At 38.9% G+C, this 15,757-nt stretch overlaps 1 protein-coding gene across 1 annotated transcript; it reads right to left on the bottom strand.

The window, feature by feature from the left end:
• Positions 1-14,049: 14,049 nt before the first annotated feature.
• Positions 14,050-14,787, bottom strand: LOC118575347. Its single transcript, XM_036175929.1, has one exon. The coding sequence runs from the start codon at positions 14,785-14,787 to the stop codon at positions 14,050-14,052; it is 738 nt and encodes a 245-aa protein (XP_036031822.1).
• Positions 14,788-15,757: the final 970 nt, after the last annotated feature.

The raw sequence follows: 15,757 nt of genomic DNA, 5'->3' as shown, positions 1-15,757 counted from the left end.
AAGATTTGAGGGAAGAAAGCTTAGGGAGCAGGAGATCCCAGCTGTATAAAGAAAAGAAAGGGAGAACAAGGAATAACAGACCATGATAAATAAAGACTACATGAGAACAGGGATAGGCAGAGTGCTCGAGAGGTCCCCAGAAATCCACAATGATATTCCTCTGTAGACTGCTGGCAATGGTTGAGAAGAAGGCTGATCTGACCTATTCTGGTGATCAGAAGGCCAAACTCCCTAACAGTTGTCCTGGAACTCCACATTCAATAACTGATGGAAGTGGATGCAGAGTCCTCAGCCAGGCCCCAGGTGGGCTCCAGGAGTCCAATTGTTGAGAAAGAGGAGGGATGTAAGAGCGGGAATTGTTGAGACCAAGATGCAAAAAACACGGGGACAAATAGCCAAATGTATGGAAGCACATGAATTATGAACCAAAAGCTGTGGAGCCCCTACTGGATCAGGCCCTCTGGATAATTGAGACAATTGAATAGCTTGAACTGTTTGAGAGGCCCCCAGGCTGTGGACAAGGACCTGTCCTTAGTGCATGAGCTGCCTTTTGGAACCTTGGGCTTACACAGGGAGCTTTGCTCAGCCTGGAAGGAGTCAACTGGACTTGCCTTACGGAATCCACCAGGTTCCATGAATCTCAGGGGAGTCTTGGCCCTGGAGGAGATGGGAATGGAGGGGTGGAGATGGGGGAAAGGTGGAGATCGGGGCAGGAGGGGAGGACAGGGTAACCCATGGCTGATGTGTAAAATTAATCACAAATATAATGAATATAAAAAGCACAGAAAAAAAAGAATGCACATAGTTACTTCACTTAAGTTTGGCAGTAGGTAACACTTGCATTTCCTAGAAGAGAGATAAAAAGGTAAGAATACTATATTTTCCATGTTGTTTCCATTAATCACCTTCACTATCTTAAGACACAAGATGCAAAGAAGGCCTCTGACATATCGACTAGGGTGTTTTGTTCATGGTTTCCAATTGAGTAAATCCTTCTGAACATCATAAGTGAAAGGAAGATCCAAGTGAATATAACTCTCCAGTGTCTGATCTGCTCATTTATCTGTGTAGCCCACTGAAGTTTGTGAATGGGAATCAGTGTCTCTGGTATTTCCCCATGTATAAAATGAGAATAACTATTTCCTGGTATCATTCAAGAGTCACTAATATTCTGAAGTGTTTAACATAGGTCCTAACTAAGTAAAACATGTGCTGTGATTTCAAAGTTTGTGAGAGCCCAACAATCAACAAAGCATTGTTCTGAACAGAAGCATGTGCTAACAGGACTTCCTTTCCTCAGGTGCTTCATGTGACTGCATCTTTAATCAGTATTTCCTGTGAATTAGAGGAATACTTGTGATATTGTCATCTTCCAAATGGATCAATTCGCCCCTAACACAAAAAGGTAAAAACATAACGTAGGCTGCATGAAGGTTTTCAACAACATTGTGTTTTGCCCTTCATTACTCCCACTGTCTTCCAGGTTGTTCATGTAGATGTTATCCATTTCTCTGTCATAGGGAAGTCCTTGTATCTTGCTTAGGGTCCAGTTTTTTACTAGCACTCCTGGAGTTGTGTAGCAGTCTAGTCACCTTTGTTTAACATCTAGTATCCTCCTATGAGTGAGTACATACCATGGTTGTCCTTCTGAGTCTGGGTTACCTCACTCAGGATGATTTTTTTCTGGATCCACCCATTTGCCTGCAAACCTCATAATGTCATTGTTTCTTTCTGATGAGTAGTACTCCATTGTGAATATGTACCATATTTTCTTTATCCATTCTTTAGTTGAAGGACATATAGGTTGTTTCAGGTTCTGGCTATAGCAAATAGTGCTGATATGAACATAGCTGAGCAAATGCCCTTGTGGTATGATTGAGAATTCCTTGGGTATATGCCCAAGACTGCTGCAGCTGGGTCTTGGGGGAGATGGATTCCCAATTTTCTAAGGAAGAGCCATTTTAATTTCCTAAGTGGCTGTAGAAGCTTGCATTCCCACCAGCAGTGAATGAGATTTCCCCTTACTCCACATCCTCTCCAGCATAAGCTGTCTTCTGTGTTTTTGATCTCAGCCACTCTGACAGATGTAAGGTGAAATCTCAGAGTTGTTTTGATATGCATTTCCTGGATAATTAGGGATGTTGAGCAATTCCTTAAATGTCTTTCAGCCATTTGAACTTCCTATGTTGAGAATTATCTGTTTAGTTCTATAGCCCATTTCTTAATTTGACTGTTGGGCATTTTGATGTCTAATTTCTTGAGTCATTACATATTCTGGATATCATCCATCTGTCAGATGTGGGGTTAGTGAAGACCTTTTCCCATTCTGTAGGCTGTCGCTTTTTCTTGTTGACCCTGTCCTTTGCTCTACAAAAGCTTTCCAGTTTTATGAGGTCCCATTGATTGATTGTTTCTCTAAGTGTCTGTGCTACTGGTGTTATAGAAAGTGATCTCTGGTGCCAATGCATTCAAGACTACTTCCTACTTTCTCTTCTATCATGTTTAGAATAACTAGATTTATGTTGAGGTATTTGATCCACTTGGACTTAAGTTTTGTGAATGGTGACAGCTATGGATCTATTTTCATTCTTCTACAGGTTGACACCTAGTTATGCCAACACCATTTATTGAAGATGCTTTCTTCTTTTTTCCATTGAATTCTTTTGGCTTCTTTATTGAAATTTATATGGACACAGGTGTACTGATTTATATCAGGGTCTTCTGTTAGATTCCATTGGTCCACATGTTGGTTTTTATGCCAGTATCACGCTGTTTGTATTACTGTAGCTCTAGATTAGACTTTGATATAAGGGATAATGATGCCCATAGAGGTTGTTTTATTGTATAGGATTCTTTTGGCTATCCTGGGTATTTGTTTTTCATATGAAGGTGAGTAGTGTTCTTTTGAGGTCAGTGAAGAATTTTGTTTGGATATTGATGGGGATTGCATTGAACCTGTAGATTACTTTTGGTAATACTGCCAATTTTTTTTCATAATAAAATGACTTAAGTTTATTTACGTGTAGTATGAAGGTTCAGAATCAAAGTCAATGAATTTCACTAGACCACCATAAAGTTGTCATCAGGTGACTGAACCACTTTCATCTTTCTGTGACCAAATTTAAGACAAATGAGGTTCATGTTGGCTCCAAATCCCAGATAATTTCCATCAATCTCAGCAAGGAGGATAGTATGGTGCCTGTGGCCATGGTAGCCCATGTCAGACACTGTTCTCAAAGAGGAAAACTAGGAGCTATAAAGCCACAAAAATCAGGGAATTCTAAAACTGTCAAAGGCCTATGGCTGAAAGCATGGTCTCCAGAATCTAGAAAACAGTAGAAATCACAGGTCCACTGGGGACTCCATAAGGTTCGAGAATTTTTGCTGTGCCTTTATTCAAGAATTGTCCCTCCATGCTTATGGTTTTATGATTTCTTCCACAGCTGGTGATTGTATTTTTGGAAACAATAGGATACCTAGGAAGTGGGACTCTTTTGGTTGAGAAGAATGCCATTTTTGCTATGTTAATCCTACCTATCCATGAGCATGGGAGATCTTTCCATTTTCTGACATGTTCTTCAATTTCTTTCTTCAGGGACTTAAATTTTGTGTCATACAGGTCCTTCTCTTTCTTAGTTAGAGTTACTATAAAGTATTTCAGATTATTTGTGGCTATTGTAAAGGGTGATATATCTCTGGTTTCATTCTCGGCCCATTTGTCATTTGTCTATAGGAGGGCTACTGATATTTTACGAGTTAATCTTGTATCCTGCTACTTTGCTCAAGGTGTTTATAAGCTCTATAAGCTCCATGGTTAAATTTTTGGGGTCACTTATGTGTACTATCATGTCATCTGCAAATAGAGAAAGCTTGATTTCTTCCTTTCCAATTCATATCCCCTTGCTCTCCTTATGTTGTCTTATTGCCCTAGCTAGAACATCAAGTACTCTATTGAATAAGTATGGGGAGAGTGCACAGCCTTTGTCATGTTCATGACATTAGTGTAATCATTTTGAGTTTATCTCCGTTTACTTTAATGTTGGCTTTCAACTTTTCCTGGAACTCACTTGGTAGCTCAGACTGGCCTCAAACTCACTGATATTCACCTGGTTCTGCTTCCTAAGTGCTGGGATTAAAGGAGTGAGCTACCACTGCCTGGAAGATAAGAGTTTTGATGTGTTCTTGGAATCTGTTTGCTAATATTTTATTGAGTATTTTTGCATCAATGTTCATGAGGGAGATTGGTCTGTAGTTCGCTTTCTTTGTTACATCGTTGTTTGACTTGGGAATCAGGGTAATTGTAGCCTCATAGAAGGAGTTTGGTAATGCTCTTTCTGTTTCTATTGTGTGAAACAGTTCAAAGAGTATTGGTATTATCTCTTCTTTGAAGATCTGGTAGACTTCTACATTGAAACCATGTGGTCCTCGGCTTTTTTTGCTTGGGAGACTTTTAATGACTGATTCTATTTTCTTGGTGGTTATTGGTCTATTTCAATAGTTTATTTGGTCTTGATTTAACTTAGGTATGTGATACCTATCCAAAGAATTATCCATTTCTTTTAGATTTTCCAATTTTGTGGAGTACAGGTTTTTGAAGTATGACCTGATGATTCTCAGGATTTCCTCAATGTTAGTTGTTATCTCTCCGTTTTCAGTTCTGACTTTGGTAATTAGTATTCTCTCTCTCTGCTTTTTGGTTAGTTTGGATAAGGGCTTGTCTACGTAGTTGATTTTCTCAAAGAACTAACTCTTTGTTTTATTGTTTCTTTGTATCGTTCTGTTATTTCTATTTTATTTATTTCAGCTCTCAATTTGATTATTTCCTGGCTTCTATTCCTCCTGGGTGACTTTGCTTCTTCTTGTTCTAGGGCTTTCAGGTGTGCTGTTAAGTCACTAGTGGGAGATTTCCTCTTAGTGCTGCTTTCATAGTATCTCAAAAGTTTGGGTATATGGTATATTCATTTTCATTGATCTCTAGGACATCTTTAATTTCTTTATTTCTTCCTTAACCCATTGGTGATTCAGTTGAGCATTATTAAGTTTCCATGATATTGTAGGCTTTCTGTGATTTTTGTTGTTGTTGAAATCTAACTTTAAACCTGATAGAAAACAGAAGGTTATTCCATTTTTTTTGTATCTGTTGAGATTTGCTTTGTGACTGAGTATGTGGTTGATTTTAGATAAGACTCTGCATGGTGCTGAGAAGACAGTGTATTCCTTTTTGTTAGGATTTAATGTTCTGCAGATATTGATAAAGTCCATTTGAGTCATAACTTCAGTTAAGTCCCTTATTTCTCTGTGAAGTTTCAATTTTGCAGATATGTCCAGTGGTGAGAGTAGGGTGTTGAAGTCTCCCACTATTAATGTGAGGGGTTTTATGTGTGATTTAAGCTTTATTAATATTTCATTTACAAATGTGTGTGCCCTTGCATTTGGGGCATAAATGTTCAGAATTGAAACTTCATCTTGGTGGATCTTTCTTGTGATGAGTATGTAATGTCCTTTTGGATTGATTTTAGTTTGAAGTCTATTTTGCTGGATATTAAGATGGCTACACTAGCTTGCTTCTTAAGACAGTCTGTTTGTAAAGTCTTTTCCCAGCCTTTTATTCTGAGGTAATGTCTATCTTTGAATTTGAGGTGTGTTTCATGAATGCAGCAGAAAGATGGGTCCTGCTTTCATATCCATTCTTTTAGCCAGTGTCTTTTTATAGGTGAATTAAGTCCATTGATATTAAGGGATATTAATGACCAGTGATTGTTCATTCCTGTTATCTTTTGTTGGTAATGTGTGTGTAGGTTTCTTCTTTGGGGTTTACTGCTGTGGTGTTATCTATTGCCTCTGATTTTGAGGGTGTATCTGACTTCCTTAGGTTGGGATTTTCCTTTAGTGCTTTCAGTAGGGCTGGGTTTGTGGATAAGCATTGTTTAAATCTGGCTTTATCTTGGAATGCCTTGTTCACTCCATCTATGATGATTGAAAGTTTTGCTGGGTATATTATTCTAGGCTGGCATCCATGGTTTCTTAGTGTCTGCATTACATCTTTCCGGGTCTTTCTGGCTTTCAAAGTCTCCACTGACATGTCCGGTGTTATTTATTTTGATGGGTATGGTTTTATAAGTCACTTGGCCTTTTTCCTTTGCTGCTCTTAATATTCTTTATTGTGTACATTTAGTTTTATAGTTATTATGTGGTGAGGATACTTTTTGAGGGTGTCTAATTTGTTTGCTGTTCAATAGGCTCCCTGTACTTTCATAGATATTTCCTTCTTTAAGTTGGCAAAGTTTTCTTCTATGATCTTGTTGAATATATTTTCTGTGACTTTGAGTTGGTATTCTGCTCCTTCCTCTATCCCTATTTTTCTTAGGTTTGGTCTTTTCATGGTGTCCCAGATTTCATGCACATTTTGTGTTATGACATTTTTGGTCTTAGTATTTCTTTGACTGATGAATCTGTTTCCTCTATTGTATCATCTGCACCAGAGATCCTCTATTACATCTCTTGTATTCTGTTCATTATGGTTGCATCTGTGTTTCCTGTTCATCTGTTTTTGGCTTCTTCATTGTTTCCATTTCCCTTTTCAGGTCTTAAACTATTTCCCTCATCTGTTTAATTGCTCTTTCATATTTTTCTTTAAGGGATTTATTGTTTTCTTCCAATTTTTATTTGTCTCTTCCTCCATTTCTTTATAGATTTCTTCCAGTTTTTGCTGTTCTTTATGTTAAGTGTGTTGCTTTGATTGGTTAATAAATAAAACACGGGTTGGCCAGTAGCCAGGCAGGAAGTATAGGTGGGATAAGGAGAGAGGAGCATTCTGGGAACTGGAACGCTGAGTGAAAGAGATGCTGCCATCTTTTGTACATATTGTATTGGGCAGTATAGCCAAAGCAATGTCCATAACTGCCTGAACCGTAATTGTCAGCAAAGGAAAGGTGAATTTTAAGGTGGTATGATTGGTGTGGACCTTTGGTGCTTGCTAATCCATCATGCTATTTCCAGACATAATATAGATAATAAACTATTGAATGTCTGTTTAATCTGTAGAAGCAAAAAGAAATGTATCAATTAAATGAAAGATAGGCTCCACCCAGGGAGCCTAAATCATAATACCATCATGAAACTGAAATGAGAAAGATGTTAGAGGTGTCCTGGGTGCCATCTACCTCAAGGATCACTCTGAATTAACCAAGATATGCCAATTAGATGCTGATGTCCTAGGTTTTGTCTGTGAGATGAGACTTTCTTGTGAAAAGGCTGAGCATCTTTCCCTATCACACCTCTGATTTCCTCTTCTGATTATTTCCCCAGAATGCCAAGTACACATTGATTTAAGAACTTTGGATGGATAAGATTTTCACCTATTGAGGTTAAAATGTTCCATTCTTTAAGGCACTGTCGAAGGGAAGAAAAAGTAGTCTACCTCTTGTCAGCCTCCTTTATTAATGCCTGATCATAAAGATAATCCTGAATATAATTTTAAGGAGGAAAGTCATAAGGAAGAGATCCACTTTGAGTTCAGCCAGTTGTCACCATAATCAACAGCCAGTTCTCTGTTTCTAATACATTTTGGAGTTCTGATTTATAGAGTAGCAAATGCCTTGGACATGGGAAATGTTAGTGAATTGTCAGATGCTAATTGATCTCAGAGAGAAGATGGCTCTGGAAATGGGAGTTGATATTCACACTTCAGATCCAAGCATGTCTGTCTCAAAATGTCCTGCAAAGTTCATGCCATGACATTGTGACAAGGAAAGAGGAGAACTACAAACAATATAAGATCCTAGACACTATGACCCCTAAAGACAGCTAAGGGATAATTTATTGCAAATGAAAACTACTCTTGTTTATCTTCTGACATAAAATCATTCATCATTAAAAATGTACTAGGATGATTATCTGTGGAGAAGGCATAGAGGGCATCAACCTAGAAATTTCTCAGTCAGTAATTACAGAAGACTAATTTTAATTAGAATTATTTATTGTTACATTCTTCAGGAGGTTATAAGCACAGATTAAAGGATGTTTTGCTATGTATCTGCCACATCTCTATATTTGCTACTCACACTCATTCAAAACCAAGAACAAGGATAATGTACGTCTTCCACTGTACAAACTGTAAAACAAAGGGAAAGGCCGCTGGAAATGAGCCCCTGAGGAATCTAACTGTGAAGATTGATGGGGGTAAAAATAAGACAAATCTAACTGTCCATTCAGCTTTTTTATGGGTCTCAGAGAGGAAAAGTGTAATGTAAATACAGAATACAGATTGATGATCACAAGAGTAGATAAAAGGCCTCTTGGTGAAAGGACAACCTGTGTTAGTCTTGAATTACTTACTAGGGATGGGTAGAGAATAAAATATACCTCAGTTCTGAAATAGTTCAGCCTGTACTAACATCCACTCTCCTAGACTGCCAAGCAACTGAGGGCATTTCTTATTGTGATGGTTTCTTCAGAATCTGGAACAAAATATCAGATAAATGAAATGAAAATTTTCCTCTGATAAAGATCTAATATCCCTGATAGAAGAGAAAGTAGGAAGTACTCTTGAATGCATTGGCACCGGAGATCACTCTCAGATACCACCTTACACCTGTCAGAATGGCTAAGAACAAAAACACAGAAGACAGCTTATGCTGGAGAGGATGTGGAGCAAGGGGAACTCTCATCTACTGCTGGTGGGAATGCAAGCTTGTACAGTCACTTTGGAAATCAATATGGTGCTTCCTTTGAAAAGTGGGAATCCATCTCCCCCAAGACCCAGGTGTAGCACTCTTGGGCATATACCCAAGGAATGCTCAATCATACCACAAGGACATATGCTCAGCTATGTTCATATCAGCATTGTTTGTAATAGACAGAACATGGACACAAACTAGATGCCCTTCAACTGAAGAATGGATAAAGAAAATATGGTACATATACACAATGAAGTACTACTCAGCAGAGAAAAACAATGACATCATGAGGTTTGCAGGCAAATAGATGGATCTAGAAAAAATAATCCTGAGTGAGGTAACCGAGACTCAGAAGGACAAACATTGTGTGTACTCACTCATAGGAGGATACTGGATGTAAAACAAAGATGACTATACTGCTACACAAATCCAGGGAGGCTACCTAGAAAACTGGTCCCTAAGAAAGACACAGGGATCACCCAATGACAGAGAAATGGATGAGATCTACATGAACAACCTGGACAAGAGTGGGAGAAATGAAGGGCGAGGTTTGAGGGAAGGGAGGCTTGGGGGAGCAGGAGGTCCCATCTGGATCAGGAACAGAAAGGGAGAACAAGGAATGGTAGACCATGATGGATGAGGACCATATGAAAACAGGAGTGGGCAGAGTGCTCTAGAGGTCCTCTGAGGTCCACAGTGATGCATCCTCTGTAGACTGCTGGCAGTGGATGAGATAAAGCCTGATCTGACCTAGTCTGGTGATCAGATGGCCGAACACCATAATGGTCAGGATGGAACTCTCATGCAGTGACTGATGGAAGCGGATGCAGAGATCCTCAGCCAGGCCCCATGTGGAGCTCGGTGTGTCCAGTTGTCGAGAAGGAAGAGGGACTGTGGGAGCGTGAATTGTTGAGCCCAGGATTGGAAAAAGCATGGGGATGAAAAGCCAGACGAATGGAAGCACATGAATTATGAACCAAAGGCTGTGGAGCCCCCAGCTGGATCAGGCCCTCTGGATAACTGAGACAGTTGAATAGCTTGAACTGTTTGGGAGGCGTCCAAGCTGTGGCACCAGAAACTGTCCTTAGTGCATGAGCGACTGTTAGGATCCTTGGGCTTACATAGTGACACTTTGCTCAGCCTGGAAGGAGGGTCCACCTCCCTGTACTGAATCCACCAAGTTTAAGTGAATCCCCAGGGGAGTCTTGGCCCTGGAGGAGATGGGAATGGAGGGGAGGGGATGGGGGAAGGTAGGGATGGGGGCGGGAGAGGGGAGGACAGGGGAACCCATGGCTGATGTGTAAAATTAAAACACAAATATAATAAAAAAGGGAAAAATAAAAATATCAATTTGCTAGCAAAAAATAAAATAAAATAAAATAAAAAAATAAAGTTCGTGCTTTTGTTATTTATTGCTGTGATTACTGCTTCTTTTCTCTTATATCAATCTGAATTTTACTTTCATGCTCAGCTGCTCTTAGGATCTTCCAGTGTTATTTTCTGTCAGAGAGGCTTAGGATGCCCCTATTCACTGTCCTGTAGATTTTGAACTTCCATTTTCAATCTCATATCTTCAACTGTGCCTGTCATTGGCCATGTCAGCCAATATATGTCTGAGTATGTCTTCTTCCAATATGTACAGCTTTTTTGTCTGTCTCATGAAACAACTTTGGTGGTAGCTCCTGACTACTGCTCCCACAAAAAAGTCCATAACAATATTCTGTGCCCCCTTTGGGGAAGAGGCCATTAGAGGATTCACATACACTTTCTGTGTTCTTCACTACCTTGATGTGTGATTGTATGGCTGCTCCCTGGAAAGAAAGACTAACAAATGATAAAATGGCTCTTAGGTCTGATCTGTAAGAAGAACTGTGGGACATTATCTTAATTAAGGATGTATATAGAAGTGTCCAACTTCGTTGTACATATTACCCCTTTGGCAGGAGGTCCTGTAGTGTATCATACAGCAGAATGAGCAAGCCCTGAGGCATGATCTAGTAACAGCTTTATTCCATGGCTTCTGTTTCTGCTGTTGTCTCTAGGTTTCTGTCCTTGAATTCCTGCTCAGATTTCCAGCAGTGATAGACTGTTAGCCAGACATGTAATTTCAAACAAACCCTGTAATCTCAAAGTTTCTTTTGTTTCTGGTTTTATATTATTGCATCAATCGACATCCAAACAAAGACAGGAAATGGCACCAGAATAATATATTGTTGAGGTAGACCATACTGTTTCTATTTGGGAAGACTATGGTAAAACTTGAATTTGGTGCTGAAAAGGTGTTCAGTGGGATGTTTTATGAGATCTTGGATTGGATGAATATCAGGGTAAAAGCAACACAGAATGGAGGTCTGTCGTTTGAATTTTAGCAAGGAAGGAAAGATTCTAACAGGACAATTTGTGCAATTTTTGAGTTAGCATTCTGTTTCTACTTGTCTGGAGCTGAGTAATCATCTGTAATTTAAAAAGATCAGCATCTCTGAAGGAAAATCTCCTGGGAAGTGTTTTCTGAGGATAATCACACATGTGCTATATTCAAGAGGGGACATCGTTACCTTGTGCTGGCAGCCAATCCTGAAAATACATGTTATCCCCCCAGAATGTACTGACTTTGAAAGTATGAACGTGACATGTATAGCATCAGAGGCTTAGGACCATGAGGAGCATAAGAATCCTTTGTTGAATGTGCAGCCTTAATGGATGTACAAACTCCAGGATTGAATGAGTATCAAGAAGATTGCAATCTAGGCACAATTTGGCAGGGTGAAAGTCTCTCAAAAGGTCACAAGAGAGGCTATTGGTGAAAGTGCAGCCCACATGCATTGGAGACTTCAAGTTAGTGGACATGCCACTACCATGGTATGACCACCAAATACAAAAAATGGTGTGCAGTAGAGCCAGCCTGAGCCTATGAGATATAAGGTGCATGCTATGGATTGCAAATCTGGAGAACAGGAACTTACTAGGTCCTTTGGAGCCCAGGAGTTTCTGTATGAATATCAGATGCAGGGCATTCAGCGATTTGTTTTGCTTTGATTTTATTGTAACTGTACACTAATGCCCTCCATTTGGGAAAAGAAAGTATTCAACTTGCTTTATTTATTTTTTTTAATTTTACAGAAACTTATAGTTATGAGACACTGAATATTTTATAAAGACTTTGAACAAAGCTTTTGGATGTTTTCTAGAGCCTTTTGATACTTAGAGAGAATGTGATCTTTCCATATCAAGTGTCAACAATCATGAAGTTCTATTCTATCAGTATCCCTTGGAGGAACTTCATTACAGCCCTGACTTGCTGCCTGGGAACTTCAGTTACAATTCTTCCACATGGTCAACTTCTATGTTTGTTATTTCACATGGACATTTTTCTTTCAGTGTATCTTCCTCTTCCACCATCACAACCAAGACACACCATGTAAGATACTTGACTCATCTCTGGGACAAAAGTCCTGACATAAGCAACTCAGGAAGGACAGGTTTATTTTGGCCATCAGTGTGAGGGAATATGCCATCATGCTCAAGATGTCTTGAGGATAAGAACACGAAGCTGCTTGTAGTAAGTAGTATATCAGCAGTTAGGAAGCAGCTAGCAATGGCTGCTGATGCTCATCCAGCTTTCTTCTATGAAGTCTGAGTTCATGGTCCATGGAATTATGCCATCTACATGTAGGACTGAATTCACATTGAATCTAGGAAATCTTTGACATTATACACAGCTCTTATCCTCTTCTTGATTCTAGCTCTTGTCTTTTCATCATTCAGTATTAACCATGCTAAGCCCCTTCTTGCCAATTTCACTTCATAATATTACATTATTTCTTTTATTTACTTTGTGTAAGTGTTTGGAGTGCTTATATGTTATTTTATTGTAGATCATATGCAACTATGTATCGGTGGAGGTCAACAGTCAACTCTTAGGTTTCTTATATGGGTCTTGAGTGAGGGGTCAAAGCTTGCAGGTATCATCCATTTTAACTGGGGTTAAGAACTTAAGTCCTGGAAAGAAAACTCAGATAGACAGGAAAGGAAAATAACAATTGGTAGAGAAGGGTGCTAGACAGAGGAGGACAGTTCCAGACCTCAGGTAGGAAATGCATGCAGTAGCGGCCTGAAAGCAGTGACATTAACAGAGATGTGAAAGTTTCTGATAGAAAGTGAAAGGTATGGATCTGAGAGAGACACAAAAACAACTCCCCACAGGAGTGAACAATTGTGAGAGACCCTATCAGTTGCAAATTGACAGACAAACAGATAGTCTCTGGGCATAGGGAAGGATAAAGAAACCACACAAACTTTATTAAAACAGTCAAACAGTATCCTCTAGACTAGTGATTCTCAACCTTTCTAATGCTGCAACCCTGTAATAGAGTTCCTCATGTTGTAGTGATCCCTAACTATAAAATATTTTCATGGATACTTCATCACTGTAATCTTGCTAATTTAATGAATTGCTTGGTAAATATTTTTGGGGATAGAGGGTTGTCAAAGTGCTCTCAAACCACAGGTTGTGAACTAGTGCACAAGGGGATGGGAGGTGCACTAGCTGGGAATCTGCTCTGAAGCTGAGGTCAGATTGTTTTGATAGGCTTCTGCAGCACCCCACCAGAGACCCTCTCCTTCATGATTGGTCCTAAGCAAGTGTTCCTTGAACAGTTTCTGTTGCCTCTGCTTCTTTCCTGTTAGCAGATTTTATCAGTTGCAATCTCCTGGTTGGTGTGAGAAAAGAGCATCATTTCTTAAAGTAGACAGACTGTCCACAAATGGAGTTCTGGCTAATTCCTGATGAGAAGTCATGATGTTTCCAGGTACGCACCAGAAAGAAGGAGGACCTTGGCTAGAAAGCATACTCTTCATGCCAGTCAAGAAGGCTGCATTAAGACACACCTGTCTGTGTAAATACAGGATCTGGAACAGCCAGTTGATAACTGTGTTGTGATGGTGAGGTACCATCTATCTTAGAGTAAATATATGAAAACATCTACAATCCCAAGTGATCAAGTGATTTATGAAAAATCATAAAAAGCCATGTTGTGATAGTTTTGAGCTTTGTACTTATGAGAGGACAATTACAGGCAAGAAACACAACAAACACCTCTGCAGGCCTTAGAATAACCATCAGTTATTCTTCTTTCTTGCTATTGCTTGTTGGCACTATCTAATGTGACCATGACCTGCAGTTTAGAATGTGAAAACATTTAAAGAATGGAATGTGTTTGACAGCAAGGAAGGAATAAAACTTAGACACACTCCCAGAAATCAAATTGATATTTTATATTTAATTAATTGGTGATTACACAGGACTGTGTAAAAATGGGCAATTTCATGAAGGATTCTCCTAGCAGATGTTACAAATGCCAGAGCCCTCACTTCAGGCCTTTTGCTCAGCCAGGTTGGAAGCACACTGGACCTTCACCTGACTCTGTACTGTCAAAGAGATCATCGCATAGAGAAAAAAAATTGTGCCAAAGAGTGACATCACGGTTGTAAGAACACCCATTGGGAACACATTTGTGTAGTGTTTCTTTATAATGTCCTCCTTTTTAACAGGAAAGTCAGGTGAAAAGTCAAGAGTGGTTTCCCCATAGATGTCTACCAGGTGGTTCAAGGTCACAGTAACAAGTGTGAAAATGCTGCTCACAGCCAAAATTATGGCAGACATCTTATAGCAAAACAGTTGGATCTCAATGAATGGGTCTTCCATACAGCTGATCTTAATGGCCACTGAACTGAAAATCAAGACTAGAATTTTCATCAAAATGGACCACATTATCAGGACTTGTAAATACTGAAATTCCGATGACTTGTTCCAGGTTGAATTGATAGGAATGTGGAACAACATCCTGGTCATAGACCCAGAGATGTTAAAGTCCTGAGTGTAATAAGCTTCCCAGAGTCCAAGTGATACAAATTGCACAGCCTTGCTGTTGAACTCCCACATGCGCCAGCATTGGCTGTTTGCAAGGATGATTTCAAACACCAAAGCTGATGTACTGCAAATTAGGCCACTCAACTTGAAGATGTAGTCCTTCATTTTGGCAAATCTGAAGAAGGCATCAAAGAATAGAGTCAGTGAGAATACAAGAGAAGGCAGGAAAACAGGAGTCATGGCTTAAAGAGCCCTGAGCTCTCATACCTTGTTCCTGTTGTCACATAGAGATGTTTCAGTGGTCTATGTATAGATTATTATTCTTCACAGAGTAGATAATAATATTGTTGAATAGGAATTGCTTAGAACTGAAAAATGAGAAGAGAGTTTGCAATATCATATGTAATGCCATGCTTATTTTACCTGTATTTACTATCTGTAAATATTTAAAACCAAGAAGCAGAGGAATGCTCAAATTAATTTTTATTTGTAAAATATAGTACTATAGATTTTCATTACTCTTACAAACTAAAATCATCTATGAAAGAACCAAAGAAAATGAAAATAATCTACACAGTAAACTCATTTAGTAAAAATAATAACACACTTTACATATTTGTGTAAACATATATGTGTATACAAAGAGATCTGTGCATAATGATACACTTCATGATTGTGCACAACGCTATTCCACTTTGTGTATTTTACAGAAATGTACACTTCTCTAAAGAAAACTATACATATGTTATAATTGAAACCAGAAAGAAGATGACTATCAACATCTACTGTAACACACCTGGGGATAGAGCTCAGTGGTAAACTGATTATCCAACATGCATGAAACCCTGAATTCTTCTTCAGTATCTAAAAACCAAAATCTATGTGTGAAATTGTTCACAGAATGAGACAGACGAGTAGGGGAAATGGATGATTAACAAATAAAATCATATAAATCCATAAAAATAGATATATCCAATTATAACCCATCTCTTACTTAAAATTTCATCTTTAGATAATTAGCTTCATTTCAGTGAAACATAAAGAATCCTGACGTATTTTGTGGGAGCAAATATCTTCTTGCACAGAAAATTTACACTCTGTATAGTAACTTTGATCTAGCTTCTTTGCACCTTTTCTCAATTCCAATCTTAGAATGAAAAGGAGAAAAATCATACACTGAGGGGTAATACTGGATCATTTAACAGAAAGG

This window comes from Onychomys torridus, unplaced genomic scaffold (genome assembly GCF_903995425.1).
Source record: "Onychomys torridus unplaced genomic scaffold, mOncTor1.1, whole genome shotgun sequence".
In the NCBI taxonomy this organism is placed as follows: domain Eukaryota; kingdom Metazoa; phylum Chordata; class Mammalia; order Rodentia; family Cricetidae; genus Onychomys; species Onychomys torridus.
Note: the sequence above shows the minus strand (reverse complement) of the source record. Positions and strands in the feature narration are given on the sequence as shown.

Bases quoted from the DNA above. Each gene is read 5' to 3' on its own strand.
- LOC118575347 (XM_036175929.1), bottom strand. From the start codon at position 14,787: ATGACTCCTGTTTTCCTGCCTTCTCTTGTATTCTCACTGACTCTATTC.